The sequence below is a fragment of the Anabrus simplex genome, chromosome X (assembly GCF_040414725.1).
Source record: "Anabrus simplex isolate iqAnaSimp1 chromosome X, ASM4041472v1, whole genome shotgun sequence".
Lineage (NCBI taxonomy): Eukaryota > Metazoa > Arthropoda > Insecta > Orthoptera > Tettigoniidae > Anabrus > Anabrus simplex.
In genome coordinates, this window is record NC_090279.1 from 13,472,205 (window position 1) to 13,495,298 (window position 23,094).

Below are 23,094 nucleotides of genomic sequence, written 5' to 3' on the forward strand. Positions count from 1 at the left end.
TACCTACTATCCACAGTGTTACAGGTATAAAATTGTGTAGAAATTATATTCAGCAGTGTTAATCATCAATTAATATTTATCAGCCAGAAAACTATTCAATACAACACAAATACAAGATCATTCATTTATGAAAGAAAGACTGGAACAGACAAGGTACAACATAATACTTTTCTCTCTTATGGCAGTTTAACATTGTACTGCCATTGCAAAAGTTTTCAGCAACACCATTTGTATTTTCCCAAGGAACTTAGTATATGATACATCTTTCAGTCTGTCAAGAGAGGCATCTTGGGCTACACACTGAAGAATATTGAGATTTGTACTTCTTTTGCATCTACTAGAGGATGGCAAATCTCTGGCAGAGTAGTGTTTGATGAAACCAAGACATGATAGCACATACTCTGTTCCTACATACTGCACCAAAACACAACATATCATTCAATCGGTCATCTGCATTTAGATGATAAACAATGTCAAGCTACAAAATTGTATGCATCCCTTGTATTCATTGGTCTACACTATTTACAATAAAAAATGTTCTATATCAAAAATTTTCTGCTACATGGAAAGGATGGAATCATGAATATATTTTAGGGTTTAAAAGACAAGAGAGAGCTTACAGAATCTGTGATTGCTCGCTCTTACAACATGCAGGAGGTACAAATAATGCTTCCTTTCAGACCATCCGCAGGAGAGGAGTTCTAATAAATTTACAGAAATATGTAGCTTCAGGATCTACATACAATAATATGGCAGCTGATCCAGCACAAAACATTCCCATGCCAAGTCACAACATAGCTCCACCTATTAAGAGCTATGTCCAAAGAATTGCTTGCTAATTTAGTACAGTATTGTGAAAAATATGCTGCTACTTCCACAATATTACGGTGTGCAAGGGACTTTGCTGTGACCTAGAAGAAATGCCAGTTGAAGACAGTGGAAACTCACTTCAGACAGTGCCATTTGTACCTACTGTATATCGAAGGCAGAAATCTATGTTGGTGGTTGCAGAGTAGGCTGATATGTGGTCTGACAGCATGCATTCCAACCGGCCAACCAAGCAGAGGAGGGGTGGCTATGGTTCCACCGTGTTTCTACACCTCTGCATTTGGGACACAGAAACGGGCTGTTCCCCTACCAGTGGCTGTCCTGAGATTGGTTTTTCCTTTCGCCTGCAGTAAGGCGAATGATGGGACAGTTCTTAGTATATGTTATGGCCACCAAATATCTTGCCCTCACCACAAATCTCCTTGCTTAAGATGATGATGCCTGTTGATTAAAAGGGCCTAAAATCTAGTTAATTGTTTTAAGAGAAAGTACAACTACGCAACCATCCCCTATATATATTAGTAATCGGAGAGAAGAAATGGAAGGGGACTGACACTAGGAAAAATGATGGTATCAGCTAAGAAGGACCATGCCCTTTGAGGAAAATAAGACTCCCTAGGCCTCCATACATATTACAATCGGGGGCAGAAAAGAACAGGTCGTGATCGAGGTAGATCACATAGGATAGATGAAAGTGGGGAGCCTGGCACAAGTAAGCGGAAGCAGTGCCAAAATTCAATTAAGGGCTCCGTGGTCGCCTACCCAAGCTCCCAAGTACAGAGCCCACATGGGACCCCTTTTAGTCGTCTCTTACAGCAGGCAGAGGATGCTGTGGCTGTTATTCAACTGCCCCTACCCACAGGGGGACAACTATGATAAGGCTAGTTGCTTTACATTGCACCGACACAGATAGGTCTTATGACGATGATGGGACAGGAAAGGCCTAGGAATGGGAAGGAAACAGCCGTGGCCTTAATTAAGGTACAGCCCCATCATTTGCCTGGTGTGAAAATGGGAAACGACAGAAAACCATTTTCCGGGCTGCCGATAGTGGGGTTCGAACCTATCCCCCGAATACTGGATACTGGCCGCACTTATGTTTCAAATTATCCGAAATTCATTTGCCTTGGTGTGGTATGTTTTCATGTTCTGGCCTCAGGAGATTAGTAAAACAATAACAGTAAGGATGCTTACCTCAAATATCTTGTACTTTTTCTTCAAACACGCAAACGAAGATAACAGATATACGCATACAAATCAAAGTAAAGCAAAATGTCACAAACGTCAAAAACGTGGTCGTCCCACGTGGTCCAAGTTGTCAAACTCAAATCGATCAATAGCAATCGGGAGATGTTTCTGCCAATAGGAGCTGCCGTATTCGTCACGTGGGCTTAGGGTGAGTGACGTGATGTACAACAGCGCGCCCACGCGAGTGGAGGGCAAAAGTATTCAGTCTGAGACGGGCTCTCGGAAGGGTAGGACCTATGCCGCTGTCAAACCCTTTCACGTGGTAGTGGTGGAGGTAATGTTCGGCAGTACGGTTCACTGCCGTCTCAATCATACATATATAGATTGAGACGGCGGTGGTTCGGTTATTGATGTTGGGGAGGAAGGGGCGTTATCGTTGAAGGAGGGATTGGATATGGGTGCGGTATAGCAGGCATTACTGAATGAAAACAGCTCATTTGCGAGCTTTAATCTGAAAATGCAACAACCCGACAACATTATCGAGATCATTTTGCAGTTGCTCACAATCTTGTAACTTATTTATTACTCTGTACAGAATAACATCATCTGCGTAAAGCCTTATCTCTGATTCCACTTCTTTACACATATCATTGATATATATAAGAAAACATAAAGGTCCAATAATACTGCCTTGAGGAATTGCCCTCTTAATTTTTACAGGCCAGATAAAGCTTCACCTACTATAATTCTCTGAGTTCTATTTTCTAAAAACAGAGCCACCCATTCAGTCACTCTTTTATCTAGTCCAATTGCTTTCATTTTTGCCAGTAGTCTCCCATGATCTACCCTATCAAATGCCTTAGACAGGTCAGTCGCGATACAGTCCAATTGACCTCCTGAATCCAGGATATCTGCTATACCTTGCTGGAATCCTACAAGTTGTGCTTCAGTGGAATAAACTTTGTAACAGTATGGCTTCTTTTCTGTGTGTGTCCGCATATGAACAGTTAGGTCAGACTGCCTTTCTTTGTGAATGATTTGCCACAGACATTGCAACTGTAAGGTTTCTCGCTTGTATGGGTCCGCATATGATCGGTTAGTTTGCCTCTCTTTATGACTCGCCTGTATGTCTCCGCATATGTTCGGTAAGATTGCCTCTCTTTATGAATGTTTTTCCACAGACATTGCATCTGTTTGGCTTCTCGCCTGTATGGGTCCGCATATGATCGGTCAGACTGCCTTTCCTTGTGAATGATTTGCCACAGAAATTGCAGCTGTAGGACTTCTCGCCAGTATGGGTCCGCATATGACCGGTTAGAATGCGTTTCTGTATGAATGATTTGCCACAGACATTGCAGCGGTAAAGCTTCTCGCCTGTATGGGTCAGCATATGATCGGTCAGGTTGCCTTTCTTTGTGAATGATTTGTCACAGACATTGCAGCTGTATGGCTTCTCGCCAGTATGGGTAAACATATGATCGATCAGACTGCCTTTCGTTGCGAATGCTTTGCCACAGACATTGCACTGTAAGGCTTCTCGCCTGTATGGGTCCGTATATGTTCAGTTAGGTTACCTCTCTGTATGAATGATTTGCCACAGACATTGCAGCTCTAAGGTTTCTCGCCTCTATGAATCCGCATATGTTTGGTTAGGTTACCTCCCTTTATGAATGATTTGCCACAGACATTGCAGCTGTATACCGTCTCGCCTGTATGGGTACGCAAATGAACGGTCAGACTACCTTTCGTTGCGAATGATTTGTCACAGACATTGCAGCTGTAAGGCTTCTCGCCTGTATGGGTACGCAAATGAACAGTCAGACTACCTTTCGTTGCGAATGATTTTCACAGACATTGCAGCTGTAAGGCTTCTCGCCTGTATGGGTCCGCATATGTTCGGTTAGGTGACATCTCTGTATGAATGATTTGCCACAGACATTGCACCTGTTTGGCTTCTCGCCTGTATGGGTCCGCATATGATCGACCAGACTGCCTTTCGTTGCGAATGATTTACCACAGACATTGCAGCTGTAATGCTTCTCGCCTGTATGGATCCGCATATGTTCGGTTAGGGTACCTCTCTGTATGAATGATTTGCCACAGACATTGCAGCTGTAAGGCTTCTCGCCTGTATGGGTCCGCGTATGTTCGGTTAGCTTACCTCTCCTTATGAATGATTTGCCACAGACATTGCAGCTGTATACCGTCTCGCCTGTATGGGTACGCAAATGAACGGTCAGACTACCTTTCGTTGCGAATGATTTGTCACAGACATTGCAGCTGTATGGCTTCTCGCCTGTATGGGTCCGCATATGTTCGGTTAGGTTACCTCTCTGTATGAATGATTTGCCACAGACATTGCATCTGTAAGGCTTCTCGCCTGTATGAATCAGCATATGTTTGGTTAGGTTAACTCTCTTTATGAATGATTTGCCACAGACATTGCAGCTGTAAGGCTTCTCGCCTGTATGGGTCCGCAAATGTTCGGTTAGATTACCTCTCTGTATGAATGATTTGCCACAGACATTGCACCTGTAAGGCTTCTCGCCTGTATGGGTCCGCAGATGTTCGGTTAGGTTACTTCTCTGTATGAATGATTTGCCACAGACATTGCAATTGTAAGGCTTCTTGCCTGTATGGGTCCGCGTATGTTCGGTTAGCTTACCACTCCTTATGAATGATTTGCCACAGACATTGCAGCTGTATACCGTCTCGCCTGTATGGGTACGCGAATGAACGGTCAGACTGCCTTTCGTTGCGAATGATTTGCCACAGACATTGCAGCTGTAAGGCTTCTCGCCTGTATGGGTCCGCATATGTTCGGTTAGGTTACCTCTCTGTATGAATGATTTGCCACAGACATTGCAACTGTAAAGCTTCTCGCCTGTATGGGTCCGCATATGACCGGTTAGACTGCCTACCTGTATGAATGACTTGCTACAGACATTGCAACTGTTTGGCTTCTCTCCTGTTTGAGTCAGCTTGTGATAAGATATACTGCTTTTCTTGACAAATGATTTGCAACATACAGTGCAAAAGGGAGGGTTGATGCCTGTCTGAATACCGATGTGACCTGCTAGTTTTTTCCAGCTGAAGGATTTTACACAGACGTTGCTGCAGCATCGGTTCTCGCCCGTGTGAGACCGCATATATTCTGGACTTTTCCTGAAATTTTTATGAGATACTGAGCATTCGTTTATAATCCCACCTTTATGCGATCGCGTGTCCCCAGTCAGCATTTTCCTCTTTGTAAAGCAATTATCAGAAAATCCGCACACTTGGAGCGGGTGGATCCTGAGGTGTTTCGACAAGCTGCTTCGGCTACATAACACCTTTCCGCAGTGATCGCACTTGAAGGGTAGATCCTCCTTGTGTCTCTTCAGATGTCGCAAGAGGTCCAACTTCCTAGCCCGGACTTCACTGCACACAGTACACCTGTAACTAGATGATCCGCCATCCGGAGGTTGATGATCTCTATAGCTCACCTCGGGTCTCGATCTACAGTGACAAATTAAAACCATGTGACCAATAGTTCAACAGCCAAATCCACTACAACTCTAACACAGGGGATTTGCTACTGGTCATTCCAATCACTGATATCCAGTGCAGAGAGCTCGTTACTCATAAACATTACATTCCTGAAAGTAAACATCATCTGAGGTTAAATTTCAAAAGCTCTCACTTGTTACGAGAATATGTTGCGTCTTTTCTTCATCACGATATGAGGCCCAAGAAACTTGTCACGGTTTAGAAATGTACGAGTTAATAGACAACCTCATTTGAAGAAAGCATGAGAAGTGGTCCAGCCTAAAAGGGTAAATACTCATACAAACTCTTTAATCCAGCACATATTATTCTATCGAAATCCGTAGTCTGTTCTCCTACACAAAGAACGGCCTATGCTTTGGAGTTTTGATCTTGTTGAAGCACTCTGCGCTTTGTTGCAGGGAAGTAATAACTTTTGTAAAGGACCTTGTTCTTGAGGTTGTTTGAGAGAATGTCTGTGCTGTATATATTAATAAAATTGAGAACGTTTGCCGACATTCAGCAAGATCTGTTGAAACACGGCTAATCTTTTATGAATGTTATTTTGTCATACAAATATACGTATTGTATTTGTACATTTTTATATCACTATAGCATTTTATTATGTCACTGTGTCGATTTTCCGAAATATGTATCTTTGATGTGCAATCAAACATAGCCAACCTATATATAAGACGGTAGGTTTATACAAGGACGTTCTTACTTACTACCATGTACTACATCAGTCTACGTCTTAATTCCTGTATTTAACACGGTAGCCACTAATTACGATGAAATCCTGGCAAAGCTGAAATATAACAAGTATACGACGGCTCTCTCGCTAGCATTGATACTGTCTTTTCTCCTCGAGACACTGCTATTAAAGACATTATGAAGGCAACAAAGAATATGGCATTGGTGGTAGCGTTTTATTACAATGTCCTAAAATGCTAATTTTGAAACCAAACGCAACCTATCATGCCCTTGAATATTCTTACAAGTATTACTTTAACAATACGGATAGAAGGAGCATGGAAATCAAGGCTTGAGAAAAAATTCGAGATGACAAAGACGTTGAATTGCACCGTAGTGGATATTGCTGCTATGTAAAAGAAGGAATATTATTCTATTTATTTCAAAAGATCACAGGCAACGTGATTATTTTTAGTGGATTCATAACATAGTTGGATAGCATCCAATTCTGAGCCTGTCTCCCCACCACAGAGTAGTTCTACATATTCTACGGAAGAAGGGCGGGAAATGCAAATATCTTGGTTAAAGGTGAGATCCGCTTACAACTGCGACATGGGAAAATCGATCACGCAGGCTAAAATATATCGTAACATTGACTGGTACATTCCAATTCATGCTGTATGAACTGAATTCACATGGCCCAGTCGAATGCATGACTGGCTCACAAGCAAAGTAATGGGAGGCTCGACCATGTATTGTTACTGCCCTCTTTGGAGAAAATAAGTGGACAAATGAAAAGGGGACATTGATTCCAGATATGACAGACTAAATCTCTTGATCATCAAACAAGATATTGATGTTGACACCACTAGACAACAGGGGGCAGAAAATACGACACTGCATGGTATGTCATGCGTTCTGTGGCATATCAACACCAAGCAAAGGTGCAAAAGTCTGTAACCCTTCTTCCTGTGACAAGTAATTTATCAGGTTCACAATTAGTTTTCAGTAAAATAATGTTTCATTTAGCATTGATAAATATTCTACACCAACCAGCTATATTGCTGAAACACGTGGCACTTCCCAGGTGACGGATACGGGTTCCCCGCTGGCCTGCCGATGAACTTGAGCAAAATATAAAAGCTCTCGCGTACCAAACATGTACAAAGTCTTTAATGGTAACTTTGGCGGAGATGGAGTCGTTCACTAGGGACCAGATGGCGGAAGAGGTACACTAAATTTCTGGAAGTTAATGCAGAAAAGAGGGTAGCGTTTCTTCTCTAGAGGAGTGGCTGCAAAAGGCATCTGTTCTCCATGTCCGCAGGTGCGTTACTACCTTCCGTCATGAGCACTTAAATGCTTCAAGACAAGCCGGCCGTAAAATAATGCCGTTACATCATTACAGAAATATTACTCATGGTATCGGAGCCAATGTTAGTGCAGCCCCTGGAAGGGAGGCGCATTGGCAGTGCCCAGTCAGCATGAAAAGTATGCTAGGGTTACCGTCGCACGGGCTGTTACGGCTAACTATGCTAGTACCCCCATTTTGTACCCCATCATTGATTTATGCCTGGGTGAAGTAGCGAATACGCCACTGCACTTGAGAGAAGGCTTGTAGGCATCTGAGAGGTGCGGAAAAAAGGATGGAATGGAGAAAAGTCATGTGAAAAGAGGTGTTGTTACTAACTGGTGTACAACAGAAACCGAAGAACAGCTCATGGTGTTGACATTGTCATATCAGCTAAATTTGACGGTTCAGTCTCCGAGGTGCAAAAGTTTGACAATCGCTTGATGTAACTCGTCCGCATTGGAGAGAGAAGGAAATTCCAATTATTCAGCGCAACGCTCCACAAACTGACGTGCGCATGGAAACCAAAGATGCGTTCTGGGCACCGCCTGACAAGAAGACCGCTGACGATCTTATCGCTGCCGCTGATCTGAATGGACGTGTCGGACCGAGGAAAGAAGAACAAACAGTCCATGGCGTTCATGGACATGGAGAAAAGAACGACGATGCCCAACAAATTCGCGATTATGCAGAAACTGACACCGCAAACACACGGTTCAAAAAGAGTGATATTCATCTACTCTGTACTACAGTGGCTCCCATCCAATTCGCATTGACTACATCCTTGTGAGTGGGTGAAATCTCGAAGATGTTCTAGAGATAACAGTTGTCCCTTATTAAATCAATTGCGATGCAACAACGACCAGTCATCTAAGCTGTGGATAAAGTCACCAAGAGCCCAATACTTCACAGGAAATAGACAAATTGGGATCAAATGGTTGCCCCTGAAGAAGGAGACTAACGTCGTTGCAAACGTTACAGAGTCACAAATCACCATAGTTGAAGTCAGCCGGACTAAACTGAAAGACGCCTTTCGCTCTATTCCTGGAACAATTAAGTCAGGGCGACGACAACGAAGGATTAAACATGATATATGGCCAAGGAATGAAGATGTTAAATATGCAGTACGGTTGAAGAAGCAGTTGTACCACGAGTTTCTTGCTCGTTGGAATGCCTACAAGGCAGCCACTCGTAAAATGAAGCAGGTATTTGCCGTAACAAAATCAAACCGGTAGGCAGGTCTATATGTGAAACATGACATGCGCGAATTCTAGCGGAATTTTTAACGGCTAGTCAATCGAGCCATCGCAAAACGTCAGAAGTCCAACGTTTTTACGGCATCAATGAGGAAACAGACGATTTGCTACTGGACAGGCGGGAAGCGCGAGTACACTGGTGGAACTATTTTGACAACATCTCAATCATGGAATTTCCGTATCTACCAATCCTAATCACCTCCGCTGTTGAAGGCCCAATGTAGGAAAATGACGTCACTGAAGTCCAGACTATGCTGAAGGAAATGAAACCAGGGAAAGCCATCTGTCCCGATTATCTATAAGCAGAGTTTTGTTTCTCTCAATGGGGGGATGCAGCAGTGTGGCTAAAGCAAGCTTTTCAACCATATCATCAAAGAAGATCAAAAACAAACAGACTAGCGACGGATTATCAATTCAGAAATAGGGGAAGCCCTGCCAATTTTTCTAATCACGGCCCGAACATACTTTTGAGCCTCGCAATGAGAGACTTAGAACAAATCTTCGACAAAAGGATTAGCGATTTAGACAAACATACAACAAGCCAAGCTGGATTTGTGTAAAATTGTAACGCAATAGGAGAAACCCATGCTGCCGGACAATTACTTGAGAAATACTGTGAAAAGAATAAGAGGCTTCATCACAAATTTCTGGACCCTTAGAAGCCCTTCCATCGGGTACTTCATGACCTAATCAGTCAGCCCTACAAGTACATGGCATTCCAGAGCACCTTCCTGAGAGGGTATAATTGCTCTACAAAGAACAAATGAGTTGTGTTCAAGCTGCCGCAGGAGCGTCTGATGACTTCCGCATAACTGTAGGAGTCCATCAAGGCCCCGGCTTATCACCACTGCAGCTTATTCTTGTGATGGACATAATTACCACAAACCTGCGCAGTCCAATACCATGGGCACTTCTCTAAGCAAATGATATCATTTGGCTGAAGAGAATAAGCTAGACCTGCAGCGTCAAACAGAAGACTGGAACAATCGACTAGCGCAATAAGCCCCGCGCCTCAACAAGAACAAGACAGAATACATTGCATTACATCATCGAGAAGTTGGAACCATGCATGTCGACGTTGAAGATATAGCACGAGTAGAGATATTTAAGTATATTGGCTCCACAATCTATGATTATGGCCGACTTACTGATGAAATCAACTTAAGGATATATAAAGCCTGACTGAAGTGGAGAATGACAACAGGCGCCCTTCCGAACTTTGGATGAAGGGCCATCTCTAAACTAAGTTCTACCGAACTGATATCTGTCCTATCGATATCCATCCTGTCGTTTTCTACGGCAACGAATGCTGGCCAGCTCTAGAGGTAGAACGCCAACTAAGCATCATGGATACAAAGTTGCTTAGGTGGAAGGCTGGCATAATTAGACTAGATCACATTTCAAATGATGTTATTAGAAAACGTTTTGGCATTGCAGCGATCCAGAAGAAAATTGGGGAAAGGCGTGTGCGCTGGTTTGGTCATGTGTTGCGTGTAGAGGACGATACATTGGGAAAGTCAGAGTATTACACAGAAAGTCGGTGAAAAGAGGCGCTAGGGACGAACCAGACAGCATAGACTGCTAAAGTGCACAACGGCCTGAAAGTTGGAAGACTACATGCAGACATGGCCCGAGACCGAACTAACTGGAGTCAATGAACCACAACACCGGACCCTGCCACCAGATGCAGACTGATGAATATTCTGTTACAAAAATGAAATGCAATGGATATTTTACACATCCTAACATTCAAATTAGTTTATTGTATGTTCAATTTTTCTCCCCTAATGCCTATGTCCGATATCTATAAAAATTTATTTTCACAAAATAGTGTTTGAATGTCTGAACGCTTCTGGATTTCGTGTTTAAGTGACTCTTATAAATGCATTGTGAAGAAAAACTTATAACTCAAAAAAATAAAAAATGGGTATATCTGTTTTTAATGGGAAGGATAGTTTGAATATCTGGTGAAATTCTACGAGTACCTACAAGAGGGGATTCCGTCAGTGTATTCTAGCCTGAATAGAATTTTGCAATTCATATTTCTACTTACATACGTCATAGACAGCAGACGATCATATTAATCAGTTTGTTATTTTCACTCCGATCACGCCTATAAATATGAAGACCATGGAGGGGTGGCACAAAGTGGTCAGCTCAGGGCCATGTGACACTCAACGCTCTAAAGCTGGAAGGAAGCCACATAACTAAGTGGTTAGTTCAGGACCATGTGTCTCTACACAATCGGAAGTAAGCCTCATCACTATTTAGCTCAGGACGATGTGTCTCTCCACAAATGGAAGGTAATCTCATCACTAATTGGTAACCTCAGAAATACGTGTATTTCCACAAGTCAGCAATTAGGAAATTTTATGAATCTTAAAATCTTTTCTTATGTAATTCAATACCCAACTGGCATGGCAAATAGTTTAGACATTTTAAAGGAAGTCATTTTGCGGCATGATATTTGTAGACTGCTGAAATGAGAGTGAGGAAACAATAGCGCCTGAGGTGAGATCTAAAACAAAGTGCGAAGTAGCAGATAAGATCCGGTCGACTGAATCCTTCAGACGCATCTAAAATCTATGATGTAAAATGGACTAGGCTACGTAGACAATGGACTGTCCTCTGACATATATGCCATGAAAAAAGAAGACACATAAAATGCATGTCGCTTTGCTGGTCTCTGCACAAAATATGTTTATAACGTAGAAAGCTTTCCGATCACGCCTATAAATATGAAGACCATGGAGGAGTGGCACAAAGTGGTCAGCTCAGGGCCATGTGACACTCAACGCTCTAAAGCTGGAAGGAAGCCACATAACTAAGTGGTTAGTTCAGGACCATGTGTCTCTACACAATCGGAAGTAAACCTCATCACTATTTAGCTCAGGACGATGTGTCTCTCCACAAATGGAAGGTAATCTCATCACTAATTGGTAACCTCAGAAATACGTGTATTTCCACAAGTCAGCAATTAGGAAATTTTATGAATCTTAAAATCTTTTCTTAATTCAATACCCAACTGCCATGGCAAATAGTTTAGACATTTTAAAGGAAGTCATTTAAGTTGCGGCATGATATTTGTAGACTGCTGAAATGAGAGTGAGGAAACAATAGCGCCTGAGGTGAGATCTAAAACAAAGTGGGAAGTGGCAGATAAGATCCGGTCGACTGAATCCTTCAGAAGCATCTAAAATCTATGATGTAAAATGGACTGAGCTACGTAGACAATGGACTGTCCTCTGACATATATGCCATGAAAAAAGAAGACACATAAAATGCATGTCGCTTTGCTGGTCTCTGCACAAAATATGTTTAGAACGTAGAAAGCTTATTTAGACTCCATCAAAAATAGAAATATGATTTTGTGTGTGAAAAGGATTCATAAGCAACATTTTTACTGGTGGTCATAATACAAGATTGTTCTCTAACGTAGCCTATTGTGTCCTGTTACACATGAATTACAAAGAAACAGAAAGTGTGAGCTGGCACTTGGTAGTTCTGAGGACCGACATGAATATTTCTTGCCACTAGTTGTGAGAGTACAGTAGGAACAAGTCAGTGCATCACATAAGAGCCGAGAAGACTCTAACCACTCACTAAATCAAATAAACCATTCAGGATTCATAGTTTCCATCACAAATCTGGTTTGAAGTCAAACCTTAGGCTATGACTAGCCATCGCATGACCTGCTGATACAAGGGCTTGGTTAAGAGCACCAATCCGAGACTATAGAATCATTTCCCACGGATTATCAAAGATCATTTCACACAGTAACCAACAAAGGTGTGACAGCAAAAAATTAATTAGCGATGTCACAATTACAGTTCAAAAACACTACTGCATTAAATGTTTTAAAACAGGACATACACTTGTGGTACTTTGTAAGGTCAGTGACAATAATTACACTTTTGAAAGAATATTATATCACTACGTTATTTACCTATTATTATTATTATTATTATTAGTATAGGGCAACAAGTTAGATACATATATACAAATATATAGTATTTACAAATGTACACAGACAAGAAACATGTTTTATAGCAGAATGTCCAGTTGAGTGATCCTCTGTATGGCTTCCTCTGTTGGTTCGAAAAAGTCACTCGGGCTACCTGTGTAGGAACGTCGTGTACATTCACTTACAATATGGGAATCATCTGTCAAGATGCACCACAGTCGCACGCTGGTGATGAGATATATTTCCACTTATAAAGGGCATCCCTGCGTCGTCCATGATTTGTTCCCACCCAATTCAGAGTGGTCCAAATCTTACGCGGTAGATGATGTTCACCAGAAAAGATGTTGTGTAAGGAACTGTCTGTGGCAAGTTTCCAGCGACTTCTCCATTCCTCTAAAGGGTGAAAATTCCCATCAGCCAATGCGACAGCATTATGCAAAGATGGGTGTCGTGACTCCAACCTCGTTACCTTGAGAACAGGAATATCATCCAAAACAGGCAGTTGAGGCTTCATTTCTATCTTCTTGAACTCTCGGATGGGAGCATTTTATCTTTTTAAAACAGGTGGCATTATACCTGACAGAATTGGGAGCCAATAAAGGGATGTGGACTGGATAGTACCAGATATTAACCGCAAGCTAACATTCAGTTGAGTACCAATTAGTCTTGTATATGGGCTATCCAGCCAAACTGGTGCACAGTACTCACCACACGAGAATACCAGTCCCAAAGCAGATCAAAGTCTTTGCTGATGAACCCCAACTTGAGCCATACAATTTCTGAAGGATAATATTACGTGTTTTGAGCTTTTTTGACAGATTCATAAGATGTTGTTTGTATGATAGTGTGCGATCAAGTGTAATCCACAAATATTTGGGATAGCTGCTATGCCGAAGTTCCTGGTGTCAAAAACGTATGTGAAGTTTAATGCCAGCTTTGCGATTATTCAGGTGAAAACATGACACTTCTGTTTTGTTAGAGTTAGGACACAGTTGCCATTTCTTGAAGTACGTTTCAAGTGAAATCAGGTCTCTTTGTCGCACTTCTTCTGTCACACTAAGGTCTCGATGTTGAGTGGCTAGTGTTATGATATCAGCATAACAAAATGTTTGCGATGATGTTTCTGGGAGATCGGAGATATACAAAGTGCACAGTAGGGGAGACAGTACCGATCCTTGAGGTAATCCACTTTTGAGCTTCCTTTCTCTACTCATACTATTTCCCATACACACTCCAAATCTTCTGTCATTGAGCATATTGCTTATAACCTGCACGATGGTCCTACTGGGTGCAATTCGGAGAAGCTTGTAAATTAATCCTTCCCTCCAGACTGCGTCAAATGCTGCTGTAAGATCAATGAATACAGCTGAGGTCTTGAGTTGTTTCTGGAAACCTGCTTCCATGTGGAATGTAAGTGAAAGCACTTGTTCGCAGCAGCTGCGATTTGGCCTGAATCCAGCTTGATCAACTGTAATACGCTGAAAAATAGTTGCGCTGATTCTGTTGTGGAATAGCCTCTCAAAAAGAAGGGCAACTGGTCTATAACTGCTTGGGTCATTGGCAGGCTTACCTGGTTTCAAGATGGAAATCACTTTCGTTCGTTTGAATTCTACCGGGAGTTGTCTGTTCTGTAGAAGGTCGGTAAAAAACCTTAACAGCCAACTTCTTGCATTCTTCCCTAAATTAATGCGAAATTCTGGATGAATGTCGTCAAAATCTGGAGCTGTACTTGGTTTAACGTCTTTGAGAGCAGCATTGATGTCTTGCACCGTAAGCGGTTGTGAATACCTTGATGTGCATGGTGTTTTGATTCCAGAGTTTGGAGCTGGCGCCGTATGTATTTGGTATGTTTCTTATCTGATGGAGTTTGGGAAGTTGTGACGATGTGAGATGCTACTTCATCTGGAGTAACTCCAGGCTGTTGCTTCACCAAAGGTGTCCTTCCTCCAAGTTTTCTGCGGTGCCCCAAAGATCTTCTACTGGAATGAGTTAGGTCGATATTCTCCACTGTCTCAATCCACCGTTCTCTCCGGGTAGTATCCATGCTGGAAAGAAGTTCATTAGCTATGTCTTCATCACCAGTATGCCGATATTCGTTATAGAGTGCATCAGTCTCTACATTCCAACCAGGGATGTATTCTTTTCTATGGCATACTCTTCTTAGCCGCCATCATAACTGCATCTACGAAACGCTTGTAATTGTGCTTGGGGGCAATCCACCGAACACATTTATCCAGTTCAGTGGTGAATGTTGACCAATTTGCTTTTCTGAATTTCCTCCGAGCATGTGGTATTGACCGTACAACAGGAATTTTGATGCCAATATCCACTACAATGGGGCCATGTTGACTGTGGGGAAAATGTCTTAACACTTTATGACTGGTATGTAAGGGCTGTCCTGCATCATTGCAGCTAACAAATCACAAGTCAGGACTGAAATCCCTATTTCATGCAGCTGACTGGAAAGTACCAAGATCTTTTGGGTCAAAAATCAGATGGAGATTGTTCATTTCTGTCTATTCTACAAGTTTCTTTCCACATTCATTGTTATTCGAGTACTTCCATAGTTCGTGATGGCTGTTGAAGTCGCCTATATAAACTGCAGGGTGTTGAGCAGTCGGGAGTACGGTACCTGACCACTGTGCGTTTGGGGGTTTATAAATGTTAAAAATAGTAACATATGCCACATGCTCAGCAACACAATGGATGTCTTCGTCTTCGTTTTGAAAGAGCAGTGAGGCATCTTGGATATTATTACAAACATAAGTAGCTATACCATGTCCACTGTGATATGTTGCACCAAGAGCTGTGTAACCATTAATGCAGCCCCTTTTCCGAAACTCTTCTTCATTGGCTGTATGGATTTCATGTATACCCACAACATCTATATTATTATTCAGGATAACTTTGGACAGGTAGTCACATTTTGCTCTGCTGATGCTTTCTACGTTAAGCTCGAAAACATGGATGAAAGGTCCGATGTTTCTTGCCTGGTAGCTCTGAGAAGAGCCATTTCCATGAAATACTTCTGCCATTGGTGGAGGATCTTTAAAAAGATAGGTCCAGCAGCCACAGTTATTGCTTTCTTAGCACCACCCGGGGTCACGTGTAGGGCACTCTCAGGGTAAACCTACAGACGTGAAGCAATAATGTACCGCCTATTTATCTACTTTTATGAGATAATAAATTCACTTACTTGAAGAATTCTGATTTTTTTAGCAACCTGCACAAATTTAAAACTCCACTTGTACCTGTCCATTTTATTAGTTAATACTAATTGTGTAAGTATGTTTGCAATCAACACACTAGAAGCACCTGACTGACAATGAACACTAAAATGAATCAGAAAATGTGACCACATCACTGGAATGAACATAAATTCAATAGCACAATTTTTTTATGCTTACAACAATGCACAAGTGTTATTTGAAAACTATGATACCGAAGATGTAGCATAACTGACCTCAAAGTTTCATTTCTACAACACATTATCTGCTTTGGCATCCACAAATGGAGGAATCTGATTTAACACACAAGAGAACAGAAATGTTCAGAAAAAAGGAATCTAATCAAATAATTTCAAAATGACATTCTTTGAGTCATCACATTATTGAACTCAGCCATCATTATATTGATTAATGAAACTGATTATGTTAGTTTAAAATATTTATTGTTTACAATGTACATAAAACTTAACAATTTCGAATTTGTAGATTTAATTTTTAATCTACAAATACCGCTTTTTCTGTGTGTCACTGTTGGCATGAACGTATAAAAATATTACTCAGAATATCTGGAAGCAATAGTTTCAGATAGTATTTCAGATGATACGAATGTGATGAACAAATGATGCAGAGAAAGTGAAAGAACAAACACGTTTTCATGGTTGCTTAAAGGTATTGTAAACAAATACACTTCAAAAAATCTAGCTTTACCAGAGATTCTTTTTGTAGATATATATTGAATAAAACTACGAGTACAAGATGGAACATTAAAAATGATCTTAAAGTTCCTGAATATTTTAGATAATTTTAACCAATAGAATTTTCAGATATTAGTGTTTAAATGTAACCTTGTAGAGACAGGATTGAACTGATGAAAATGGCCACTTTTGGAGATAAACCAACCACTACTGAACACAACTGTGAATAGGTACAACATATTCCATATTTTATAGGACTTGTAGTAATACATACTTTGTTTCTTCTTTGATGTATGGCAACAGCTGATCATCAGTATGTTCCTCTATGAATATTTCCTCCTTAGTATCTTCAGAAGGCTGTCAGTAAGAAATAAGAAAAGTAGAATAAAGAAGTAAGGAAATAAAAATATATAGGCCTAAAATAGACACAGCTGAGAAAATAAATTTCATAGTGGCACAAGAAGAGTATAATTAATTTATCTCCCATTTAAAAAATATATAATGGAAAGGAACAATCAAATGAAAATCCCATTAAATGCAAGAGAGGTGTCTACCTTGGTGGCAAATGGTACACAAAAATACATTATTATCAAGCACTAAATTTTAAAAGAACAGAGAAGAAGACAATTTCCTAAAAACAGTATTATACAATGTTTGCTATTTTTTTCTATTAAGCACACAGCTCATCCTTAATAAATGTATAGATTTTACAAACTCTTACTCATAATATTTTCTGTTTTACAAACATAATCAACACACATACCACTTGTGCAACTACTTCAAATAATACTATACAAATTCTATTAGGTTAAAATTTACATTGCATTTACTTATTTATTTGATTTTTGACCCTTTTTGGAACCTAACTTGCATAATGACCTGCTGTGTTTTAACCTGAGTCCCTTTTGCCACTGCTTTTCAAACAATTGATGAGATATAAGAACATGAAAAGGAACACACTGTTGGACAGCAGTAGACACACTAGCATAGAAAGGGAGGAACATTGCAAATTTGTAAATTTAAAATCACCTACATATTTGTGAATATTCAGCATAGCATAAGTACACATACGTGTATGTCAACATGCACAATTTTAGGAAAATAAATAATAGTAAGCAGTATCTCCAAATCATTGCCTAATACGATTCCTTGCTTCTGTTTCTCTTTCTGTAGATCCCTAATTCCACAATGACTAGCCATTTTCATCATCCTCTTATATTCATATTCCCCTGTTCCCATCTTCCTACATATGACTTGACTTGTCACCTCTTTGTTCATTTCCATGTTTCTATTTACTTTCTTTCCAAAAACACTTCACTGTAATATCAAATAATCCCACAGTACTCCCACCACTTTCCCAACAAGTGGACAATGCTTATATCATAAGCATAGAAATATCCATCATCCCCCTCTGTACATCACATTAAGACCAAAAGCATAAATCTGTTAATGTCCCAATCAATGAATGAATAGATCAATAAATCAATCAAACCACAGCAATTAGGGCTGTTGGTTGTTTAAATAGAAAAAAGATTGTGGAAATATATGAAACAAATTATTTCAATCACTAAATCGTCTTACTATAAGTGAACATTTGCCAAAATTTGTCCCCTTGAATTCAAACTTATCTTCATGTTGCGACCTTTCCTAGACTTAAAGAACATGATTTAAATGTATTCATCAACTAATGTCATTCCAAGCCATCTCTCCTATGACATCTCAGAATATACTGCTTAATCAAACAACTTGTCTCCTTTCTCCAAGTCTCCCCAGCTGAAACTTTGCAACATCTCTGTAACACAACTCTTTTGTTAGAAATCACCCGCAAGAAATGGAGCTATTTCTTTGGATCATTTCCTGTTCTCTACTCAAGTAATACTGGTGATGGTCTCACACTCTCATTGTGGCTTTGCTGGAGATTTATATGCCCTCTCCTTTACAACCCCTAAAAAACCTCATAATCATATTAAGAGACCTGTAAATTTTATTTTCAATATGTTTAAATGATTACCATAATGAAGCTATATCCTTATTATGAATAGCTAGGTACTTACAGAGATCCCCATGAAGAAATTTCACCCATCATTACAATAATAAAACCGGAGAGGACTCTTTCTATTTGTGAAACAAAGAAACTGACTTTTCACCACGTTTACAAATATAGAATTGCCCGATGTCCATCTTACAATATTGTCAAGGTCTTTTTCAGTTACTCATAATCTTGAAACTTATTTTTTACAAAGAGCCTCATCACTTATTTCAGTTCATTATTCATATTGTTTAATATATCAGAAAATAAAGGTCTCATAATACTGCCCTGTGGGACCCAATCCCATAATTGTTACAGGATCGAATTAAGTTTCACCTACTCTAATGCTCTGAGTTCTATTTTGTAGAAATACACCAGACGTGGCCAAATGTTAATGGTAAAAGGTATATTTCTACCTTTATGTAAACTATTGACCTTTATAGCCTAATCCTTGAATTTGTTTGGAGGCAAAGTTTCCACTTGGGATATCCTGGTCCACACTATTGTATTTTTTCATACAGTGGCTCCGGTGACAACCACAATGTAATTTCATTATTCACATGGTTTTGTGTCATTTTTGTTAGTGATCTTGTTCTGTTGTTTCTCTTTATTATCTGCATATTGTTGCTGTTTGGAAGTAAATAATGTGACCTATTGTTAAGACTGTGCATTCTGTAGATTACATGTATTATTGATACTATTCAGGAGTTCAGTTGTATTTCTTAAGAGTGGTTCTAGAGAACTGTCAAATTTTGAGGTTATGGGAAGACAAAGAGACCTTTCGCCAAGAAAGGCACTGCCAGAGAGCTACTTCTTGAGAAACGTCATTCACAACAAGAAATAGATTCTAGATTGCAAATACCACAGCAATCTGTAAGTAGAATTTTAAAATGTGAAGATAACGGGAAGACAAAATATGATGATGATGATTGTTGTTTTAAGGGGCCTAACATCGAAGGTCATCGGCCCAAGACAAATTGTCAACAACGTGTTAGAAACTGTGGGCAAAAGAAGAAACCAACCCCAAGGAGGAAGCAAAACCAATTAATTTGTCAGTAAACAACCGCAAGGTTACTAGTTTGGATTTACGTAAGAAATTAGAAGAGTATGGGTCATTTGTATTAGCCAGGACTGTGAGGCGAGAGCTGTTTAATGCTGGAATGAAAGCAAGATGACCTCAAGGCAAAGCAAAGTTTATTCCTGCTATGGCTGCAAAGAGGTTCCAGTGTGCCATGACTCTCCAGAATTGGTCATCTGATGAATGGAAACAGGCAAGTCCATGACATTTACTGTAATTCCTAAATTATCATTCATTATTCCATTACAACCCAATCTAAGTGATGTAACCGTACAGCACAGTAAATGTATGAAATTCTTCTTTTAAACCTTACAGCTTATTGCATTTAATGCTAGGCTTATTTGTTTTATTTATTTCAGGTTTGCTTTAGTGACGAATTGGTATTTCCTGTCGAAGAAGAGACAAGTCAATATGTCAGAAGATAAGGAGAAGCATTCCATCCAGATTGAGTGAGGCATCCAACTTCAGTGATGGTCTGGAGTGTGTTTTCTTGGTATAGCCGTGGACGATTATATATTGTAGAAGGAACTATGAGACGTGAACAGTATAGTATTAAGAACCCGTTTGGTAGCTCAGGTGCAAGAGTAGGTTGGCCAAAGTGAATTTATTTTTATGCAAGATGGGCCTCCTTGCCACAAAGCCTAGACACAGTCAAGACATGAACCCCATAGAATATTCTTAGCCGATAGCAAAGAAAAGTCCAAAGAAAAATAACGACAAAAATTGGCTTGATTGAGAAGCTCGGTCAGATGTGGTGTCATGATGACGATTTAAAGAGTCAGTGTAAAATACTGTTTGAGGGCATGCCCAGTCTAATCAAGTCGCTCATGAAAGCTAAGGGGGTGCATACCTAGTACTAATGACATGAACTTAAAAATTGGTAACATCTCATGTGTTCAATTCTCAAATTTTTAATGTTTAATAATTTGGCCATATTTTTATAGTCACCCATTTAGCCATTGTTCTATCTTTCCCAAACGCACTAATTTTTTGTCAGTAGTTTCCCGAGATCTACCCTAAGAAAATCCTTAGATATGTCAATCGTGATACATTTGACTTCCTGAATCTAATATATCTGCTATATCCTGCTGGAATCCACAAGATGAGCTTCAGTGGAATAATATTTCCTAAACCTGAACTACCTTCTATCGAGCCAGTTGGTAATTTCTTAAATGTGTATAACATAATCAGAAAGAATGCATTCCAAGAGCTTGCATGCAACACAAGTCGAGACGGCTATTGTGTAATTACTAGCTTTAAGCTTAGCACATTTTCTCTATACACAGTGCTACTACACTAAGTATTCATTCATCTGGTATAGCTGTTTCACACATACTCTAATCAATATCTCAAAGAACTGACTTTCGTATATGCCAAGAAATTTTACCCATCCCAGCAGCATTTCTAGTTTAAAATTTTTGTATATTACCTTCAATGTTCCTTATAGTGGATATTGTAACGTAATTTTAAAGGATTAAGTGAAATTGTCAACTGCGTCAGGTACTGCAAAAGGACATGATCATACCATTGGGGAGATATCCTATGCATCACGAGGGATGGCTGCGATGACCATCGACTAATGAAGTGTACACATTCCCATGTTGTGTAATTGCTACTTCATACCTTTCTTAATCTGTCAACTTTCACAACCGTACACAGCAACAAGCCGTAGTAACACGGCTGAAATTAATTCCAGTATCAAGGAAGACAATGTACACTGCCGGCTGGTGCTCTCAGTGCTTTTCAATTAGCATTCTGGCAGTGAAAATTGAATGAGTTGTTCCAACACCCTTAATGAAGATGCATTGGATAGCAATAATGCCGGCGATTTCACCCAGTCAATAATGAAGGCTACTCTAAAAGAACTTCTCATGTACAATTGGGTGCAATTTGGATGGTAATTTGCACATTCTGCTGAATCGTCATTTTGCTCAAAAATAGGCACAAGGATGTTTCCAGCCCAATGACTGGGAACAGAGCCAGAGTCAACTCTGGCACTGAATAAGCTTGTCAGCCAGTTGATAATGAGTTCTTTAAACTGCCTCATCTTCCAGAAGTTTGCTGGATGGTCATCCGGTCCTGGCGCTTTTTGGTCCTTCATACTCCTAATGGCACTCTCCACTTCCTTTGATGTGATGCATAAGATGGGACTTTCCATCAGGAATAGGGTGATGTGGTAATTCAATGCAGGAAATATCTACAAATGTTGTTGCCAATGATTGAGGATTTCTTGTTTGTCCTCTAATCACTGGTCATCTTTGTCTCTAATGCAGACAGTGTGCTCAATACTTGTGTCAATTTTCGTCAGATGGAAAACAGTTCTCTTCTTCTTCCCTTGAGCTCAGTGGTGTACAGAGTTTATCAGGACTACACCGACAAAAATTCAAGGATGCTCTTCGTATGATGTTAAGAATAATGGTTCAATCAGACTGGCGGGAAAAATTATATTTTTGAGAAAATGAGGTTAAATTGTTACTTCCTGGTGCGCGATTGAAATTGAAGAGCTGCTGCCGCCTTTCAGGGAAGACAGGGTTAGGGAGATGTTGTGGAGTGTATGGGCAGACAGAGATAATGCTTCCTCATACGACTTCGAAAGGATTGTCTCTAACAGGCAATATCCACAGTCCATTTATCTAATAGCCGTAACTGCACACACAGTTAAAGAACACACTGTATTTAAGACACACATGTAAGTCAAGGAAAGCACCAGATTGTTTCTCCTCTCGTCTGTTTGTCGCAGTAATATTCTATATTAATTAACATGCTCGAAGATTGGGTATTCCTTCCCTCATAATATTGTAAACTCAATGAAATACTGAATGAAGGAATCAACACGCCCAATGATTTGATACAGTGTATGTTCAATAAGGCCCCCTCCTACTTTGGTGTATAGTTCACTATGGCGTAGTAGTGAGTGATCATGTCCAGGATGTGTAGTGTGTGGCTGCCTGTATTCTTGTTACAAGATGTCTTCTCTTTCTATAGTGTTCACATAGTAGTCAATTCGTGTAGAACAAACTGTAAACTGCCTACCGGAGTGTGGAAGCGACTATGCAAGAAGAACGAGAAACTTGTTCATTCGCATCGAGAATTACCTATTTCCGCAAATTTCACTTCCCCTACCTTCTATTTCCTGACGCACAGCGGCTGACTCTCTGACATAGCAAATAGAGCAAGTTCATCAATCTGAACTGCATGACCGGAAGTAACAAGGTCACTTTAATTTCCTCAAAAGGATACATTTCCCCGAGAATCTGACTGCA

The 23,094-nt window shown here is 40.2% G+C and overlaps 1 protein-coding gene across 1 annotated transcript; it reads right to left on the minus strand.

Moving 5' to 3' along the window:
* Positions 1 to 3,833: 3,833 nt before the first annotated feature.
* Positions 3,834 to 4,832, minus strand: LOC137503223 (zinc finger protein ZFP2-like). The gene is made up of 2 exons (XM_068230762.1): positions 4,094 to 4,832; positions 3,834 to 4,009 (listed from the first exon to the last, which is right to left on the minus strand). Exons 1-2 carry the CDS (start codon positions 4,830 to 4,832, stop codon positions 3,834 to 3,836), a joined length of 915 nt encoding a protein of 304 aa, XP_068086863.1.
* Positions 4,833 to 23,094: the final 18,262 nt, after the last annotated feature.

Bases quoted from the DNA above. Each gene is read 5' to 3' on its own strand.
- LOC137503223 (XM_068230762.1), bottom strand. From the start codon at position 4,832: ATGCGGACCCATACAGGCGAGAAGCCTTACAGCTGCAATGTCTGTGGC. The intron at 4,010-4,093 runs GTACCCTAACCG...TCGCAACGAAAG, and splicing joins CAAATCATTCATACAGAGAG to GCAGTCTGGTCGATCATATG.